At 56.8% G+C, this 6,819-nt stretch overlaps 1 protein-coding gene across 1 annotated transcript; it reads left to right on the forward strand.

The window, feature by feature from the left end:
• Positions 1-2,858: 2,858 nt before the first annotated feature.
• Positions 2,859-5,619, forward strand: TNFSF9 (TNF superfamily member 9). The gene is made up of 3 exons (XM_011373632.2): positions 2,859-3,164; positions 3,759-3,795; positions 4,523-5,619. The coding sequence occupies exons 1-3, from the start codon at positions 2,895-2,897 to the stop codon at positions 4,987-4,989; spliced, it is 774 nt and encodes a 257-aa protein (XP_011371934.1). The 5' UTR covers positions 2,859-2,894; the 3' UTR covers positions 4,990-5,619.
• The last annotated feature ends 1,200 nt before the right edge of the window (positions 5,620-6,819 follow it).

Below are 6,819 nucleotides of genomic sequence, written 5' to 3' on the forward strand. Positions count from 1 at the left end.
CATTCAGTATATATTAGTGAGGCCTGCAATTTTCTAGGCACTGGAAGTAGAAGGGAAACAAGGCGAATGAAGACACCCCTCTTCGGAGATAACAATTTTGGGAGGAAAATAATTGTAAGCACGTCAACACACAAGGTATTCCAGATTGCTGACTCGCTAGTAAGGAAATTTGATGGGTGAGGTAAGCTAGAGCTCAAGGGAGGTGCACTTTCGTTTGGGTTGTTAGAGATGGCGACTTTTTGAGTCTTCTGACTTCCTCTTTTTGTTCTATCAGCTTAGGCAATCTTTGCCTGTGGCCAGCTGTGGGCTAAGGCTTAATGATAAACACAGTGGCCCAGAGTGGCCTTGAGCCTCTTGGCAGGCCGATGACGTAGGGGAGGGCCCTTTGGCTCAGCATCTTTGAATCTTCCTTCCCGGTTGGTCAGATTCCTCAGAGACGGGTCTTTCACCACCCCATCTTCTGGGTCCCTGATGCTGAGCGGGGCTGCGGGTTGACGGTGGGGAAGTGTTAGCTCCTGCATTCAAGTTCACAGGTTTGCTTAATATTCCTGTCTTCAGAGGAGTTCTTCTACCGCTGACGGTCGTTCCGTTCCTCTGACCAGAAACTCTGCCATTTCCGCTCTCTGAAGGGAAAAAAACCCAGTTACTTTTCCACCCTGATGAGGAGTGTCAGAAAACATATATATATAAATGGAGCCACTTTAAAATGGAGCCGGAGCTGCCGACCTGGAGGAACTAACTGCCTTGCATGTCTTATGCCTCGAACCTTAGGAGTGTTAAAACAGGGCAAAGCAACCTTTGGACTGGGCCTAAAGCAACCTCATGTCCCAAAGAGCTGTTTGCAAGGATAAGACAGCAGACGTGTTTACTGGACTGAAAATTAAAAACATCGTTTGGAATTAACCTCACTAATTTGTGTCACCTGCGCCAATGAAAACGCCTCCCATCTACTGATGTGTCTGTCCTCCTCCCTTTCTCAGAGGTGCCCCTCGCCTTTGTTTCCTTTTTGATCTCAAAGAAACATTTCTCCTCGGTTTCGAATAAATGCTTGTTGCTTCTTGCTTGGAAAGGCCTTTTATTTTTAGGTTAACGCGAGAGAAGCTGATGTCTCTTTCTGGAAACTTACGTTCAGCAAACTCTTCTATTTCAGCTGCCACCCACCACAGTCTCCCTCAGAGTTGACAGCAGTCATCAAGAACTGGGGGATGGTAGTGGTGAAATTCTGCAAGGGAAACTAGATTTGGCTTTCTGTCCTGCTGTCTTACAATTTTGTTTCAGGTTTTAAAACAATAGCCGAACGGTCCCTGCGGTGGAGCGGGTCAGGGAGTTGGCCAGTGTCCGCCCGGCTGGAGCGGGCAGAGCAGGGCTCCTGTTCCCATCTCTCCATCGGAGGCTTCAGGAGCGTGAAAGCGGAGGTTGGTGTTTCCTTCATCATACTTACCCAGGAGGACGGTTGGAACCGAGGTGTGAATGGCAAAGAGGTGTCAGTTGGCTGCCAATCTGGGGAAAGAACATTCCATCCAGGCAGAGAGACTGCAGGTGCAAAGGAACAACCTCGGAACGGTGCGGTGGGTTCTCCAGCTTGGGCAAGCGTCAGAATCTTCTGGAGGGCTCATTCGAACACTGATTGCCTGACTAGTTCTGTTGCCAGAGCGTCAATAGATGGGGTGCTGGAGTTTGCGTTGGCAGCGACTCCCATGCTGCTGCTGTTGATTTGGACATAATACTTTATAAACCGTTCGCGTAACGGAAGCGTTTGCCACCTGTGCATCATCTCAAGCCAGAGCCAGTATCGGTATGATTTTTCTCTCCGTAATTCCCCAGCGAGGCCCAGAGCAAGACTGAGCACAGGGCTGGCATCAGAGCAAAATCCCCGCCTTTCCCTGCCTGCCGGCCAGGCCTGAAACCAGGCGCCAGGCCCCCTTCTCGTTTTACACAGGGAAAGCGAGGCATGGGCGGGTCAGGGGCTTGAGCAGGGTCCACCTGGCTGGTCTGGGCAGAGCAGGGCTCCTGCTGGAACCCAGGGCTTTTGTTCCCATCTCTCAATCCGGGGTTGCTTCCTCTTTTGGGCCAAGTTTTGGCTGCTTCTCTGCTGCTCCTCCCGCCCCCGCCTGAGCGAACGGGAAATTTGAATTTCCTCTGCCTCACTCAAATGTCCTTTTCCTACCAGGGGAATTTCTCTACCTGGACTCTCCAGCCTTCTGCTCTCAGGGTCCAGAGGGGGCTTCTGACAGGAAGCTTGTGTAGACGGGTGGGTGGGGGCAGGCCAGGGAAGACCCAGGGGTCCTGGGGTGAGGGAGGGTGGGGGGGAAATCCGAGCCTGGCCCTCGGGGTTCCACTTGGGGGTCTATGCTCCAGAGGAGAAAGGTGCTGAGGCCTGGCTGTCTTCTGACCCCTTTGCATGAGTGCTGGATTTAGGGGATCCCTGGGGGGAGCCTCGGTGGGAGTGCCAAGGAGGGGGAAAGAGACAAAGAGAGACATAGAGTCCGAAAATGAAAGCCAGAGGCGGCCAGGGAGAGACACAGAGACAGAGACAGAGACAGAGAGAGACAGAAATAATGAGGGAAAGAAACATCCCCTGCGACCCAGTGCAGTCAGCAGAGCCTGGGGACACAGATTGCGAGACGCACAGAGGAAAGGAGAGATTCAGAATTACAAAGAGGCACCCAGGGACGCGGGGAGAGAAAGGAGAAACAGTGGGACAGAGACTGGAGGACGGGGGACAGAAAGATGACAGACGGAGATCCAGAGAAGAGAAAGTTGGGGAAAGTTCAGCCGGAGGGGGCGGGGGCAGGACGCCGGGGTCCCGGCCAGCTCCGCCCCGGAAAGCGGGGCTTCCGGATTCGGTATAAAGCGCGGAGCCCGGAGCCGGCCGCAACTGCTCGCTGCCCGCCATGTCCTCCAGCTCGGACGCTGTCCCGGACCCCGAGGCCGCACGGCCGCCGGAGCGCGCCCGCCCCGCCCGCCGCGTGCGGACCTGGGCGCTGAGCGCCGCCGCGCTGCTGCTGCTGCTCGCGGCAGCCTGCGCCGCCTGCGCCCTGCACTCCTGGTGGGTGCCCGCCCGCTCCGCCTCGCCCGGTCCCAGCCCCGCGCCCAGCTCGAGACTCCCCGAGGTCCCTGAGCTCCCGCCCAACGCCCGCGCCCGCCTCCCCGCCTTCCTGCAGGTGAGATGCGCCCCGACTCGGGCCCCGGGGGAGACGCCCGCCCGCCTCTGGGACCCCTTCTCCATCCCGCACTCAGGACTGACCCCTTCTGCACCCCGGGCTGACGGTCTATCCCTCCCGGACCCCTGAGGGCACTCCTTCTTTATCCAGGACTTCGGGGGGCACCCCTTCTCATCTCGTACCCCGCGAGACCTCATCTGCATCCCGCTCCTCAGGGGGGGCCTTTTCTCCATCGCGGATCCGGAGGGGCACTTCTTAATTTCGAACCACTGAGGGACCCCCACTTTCTTAACTCCCGGAGAACCTCGGCTCTCTCCCAGACTCCTGGGGGGTGGGGGTCCACATTTCCTTCCCAAGACCGCCCTGTTTCAAGGAGCCGTGGAGCCTTTTCCGTTCTGAATCCTTGCAGACCCCACGGGTTGGTGCGGGTTGAGACCCCAACTTCGGGTGTGCGTGTGTTTCGGTGTGTTCTTTGGAGCAGGGAGTAAGGGGAGCGCCAGCTCAAGGCCTGCGCGGATGCTGGGGCCCCCACTTTTCACAGGGCTGCGGGACGGGGAGGGGACCCTCCATTCACTTTCTGCCTTTCCTCCGCAGGGCGAGGGCGTGTTCGCTCAGCTGGTGGCCCGAGATGGTGAGTGTCCTGCGCCTTGCCGGTCTCCCTAGGGAGGGGCGGGAGGCGTCCTTGTCACTCAGTCTAACACTTCCCCCCTCTCCTCTCTGAGAACTGTCCCCTCACCTCTTTGAACCTCATCTGTCCCTCTTTCTGACTTCTGGGTTTCGTCTCCTCCTCCATTGTTACCGCCCCCCCCCCCCACTCCGTGCCCCCTGCCCATCTAAAACCCGCGCTCTCAGCTGGGGCTGGATCCCGAAACCCCAGCCTGGTCTGGTCTCTCCCGCTGGGCTCCGGGAGGTCTGGATCCTCTTTCCCTCTCGCTTTTCCTCCCTCCTCCCGTCCACTTCCAGACGCTCCTCCCCACCCCTTCTCTCCTCCTTTCCTAGGAACCCGGCCCAGTCTCTCTCCTCCACCCCTCCCTCTGAGTGCCTCCTTCATCCGCCCCCCAATCCCTTCACGGCCCTCTCTAAACCCCTTCCTTCCATTACCGAGTCCCCTGTCCCTCTCCCTCGCCCCCTTTAGCGTTGGTTTTCTCATCTTCCTGCACCCCCACTCTCTGAGTGCCCCCTCTGCGACAACCTATCCCCTCCCTCTGTGCCCCTTCCTCCTTTCCTCCCCCAGCCCAGCCGCCCTCTGGGAACATCTTCCCCCTCCTCGGAGACCCCTTGTCCTTCTCTCAGAGCCCCGACACCCCTCCCCAGGGCTGCGTCCCCACCTACAGTGCCCTCGCTTTTTCCTCCTGCAGCTCTGCTCACAGAAGGGCTCCTGCACTGGTACAGCGCCGAGGGCCTCAAGGGCGTGTACCTGGCCCCTGGCCTGAGCTACGACGAGCAGACCCGGGAGCTGGTAGTGGCCGAGGCCGGCCTCTACTCCGTCTTCTTGTACGTGGAACTGCATCGCGTGGTGAACAGAGCTGACTCTGGCTGGGTCTCCACTGCCCTCCACCTGCAGCCGCGGGGTGAAGGGACCGCAGCTCTGGCCCTGACCTTGGACCTGCCGCCTCTGTCCTCGGAAGCCCGCAATTCCGTGGCTGGTTCCCAGGTTGGCCTGCTGCACCTGAGTGCTGGCCAGCGCCTGAGTGTCCACCTGAATGCCACCACCGGGGCCCAGTTTGCCTGGCAGCTTGCACAAGGCGCCACAGTCCTGTGCCTCTACCCAGGACTTCTACCCACCAACGTCCCCATCGGACTTCTCTACCCACAGTCCTCATGAGGTGGGTCCCGCGTACCACTCCCTAGGGAGAGACTGAATTCTGCCTTGCTTCGTTGGGGCCCCTGATGATGGGTCCCAGCTATTCTACCTCACTAGGCTGGGCAGGGTTCCCGGCTGCTCACCCCGGCCTCGAGGACGCTCCGGGTCCTACTCTCACTCCCACCCCGAGTCAAACCCTTGGTATTTATTCTGAGCCTGAGCTCAGACAGCGGACTTTTTATTAATCAGTTCAACTTATATTTATTGAGCATCTACTACATGCCAGGTACGGTGAAAATGCAGGGCTAGAGACATCGGCAAGCAAAACCGACCTCCCCCAAATCCTTATTTATGTTAGTATGTGAACAATAAAGACTCACCCCGGGCCCCCACAGGATCTGTGGGGCTAGCTGTTGGGAGTCTGCGGAACTGTGTGTCGTGTGAGCTTCAGTCATCCGCGCGAGCTTTATTGAGCATCTGCTATGTGTCGGGCACTGTTTTAGGTGTTAGGGACAGGACACACAGCTGTGAACAAGGCAGACCAAAACCCCAGCTTTTGCCAAGCTGACGTCTCATAGGCTGGCTTGACACTGTGACTGGGCCGTGGGGGAGTGTGCGTGGCACTAAACAATAAAATGTTTATAAACTTAATGACTGCTATGTGTTGAGCGTTTACTGTGCGCCAGACTGTGAGTGATTGGAGGCTCATAACTACCCTATGCTTGAGGATTTTATCATTTCCATTTTCCTATTATCTATGATCTCGAGGTTATTTTCCTCAACTGTAAATTCGTGGTGGAAATACTTTCTAGTGCAGTTCTGCAGGACGTCGCTTGCCGATTCTGTGTTCAGCGATGTCACACCAGTGACTAAAAATCAGCCACAGGAATCAGCAAACGCTACAAAGTCTGGGCTCGATTTATTGTCACTGTCTAGACTTACAGTGATGGAGCAAAGGATGTTAAACATATAGATTAGACTTAAAAGTGCCTCTCATCCGTGCCTGTTAGACTGTGAATACCACACAAAACCTCAAGAGAGTCTTCGTCTGGTGTTCTCAAACCATTATCTGATTTAGCAAAGAAGTCCTTCACACCACAGACGAGCAGATGCAGTGCGGACGTCTTCGCCATTCCATTTGACCTTAGTTTTTAAAGGAAAACATCAACCTATGTTCACTTGTCTTGTACCCATTGGTTGGCCGTGAGTACCAGAGTGGGGAAAGTCGAGCCCGGGCCCCCTTCCCAGTATCTGCTCGTGCTGGCTCTGAGGGCGTGTGGGACAGCGGCGGGGCCCCGAGAGGCGGAGGCGGAGGCGGAGGCGGCGGGCAGCAGGTCTCCTGGTCCAAGCGGTCCGAGTGTCTCCGCGGTGCCTTCGCAAAGAGAATTGGGAGGCCGGGGAGACAGCAAGGATAGGCCCAGGAGCGACGCCGTTGGAAGAGGAACAAGCTGTAAAAAAATCTCAACATGAAAAATGCCAACCGATGAAAAAGAGGATGAAAAGGAGCCAATGCTAATAAAGAAGAGCCCTCACCCGCCTCCCGTGGCTGGTGAGTGCTATGCCTAGAGGAAATCTTAGGCGGTTCCTGTTAGGCAGCCCATCCTGCAGTCTAGATGGGATGCGATTCGGAGGCTTGGAGAGCCACAGGCAAGGACGGAGGAAGAGAACGTGGGAAGGACTGGGGAGGAGGTGAGGCAACTCTTGCAGGAGCCGAGGGAGGGAAAAGCAACTGAGTCGCAGTCTGCGGGCGGTTAGCACCGACCCCCTCGCCATCACCGTCGCGATGAGTTTTGCCTCATGCCTGGAATGCTCGTGTTTTCCCTGAAGTTAACGGGGCAACACAGCTGCTTC

This window comes from Pteropus vampyrus, unplaced genomic scaffold, assembly GCF_000151845.1.
Source record: "Pteropus vampyrus isolate Shadow unplaced genomic scaffold, Pvam_2.0 Scaffold226, whole genome shotgun sequence".
In the NCBI taxonomy this organism is placed as follows: domain Eukaryota; kingdom Metazoa; phylum Chordata; class Mammalia; order Chiroptera; family Pteropodidae; genus Pteropus; species Pteropus vampyrus.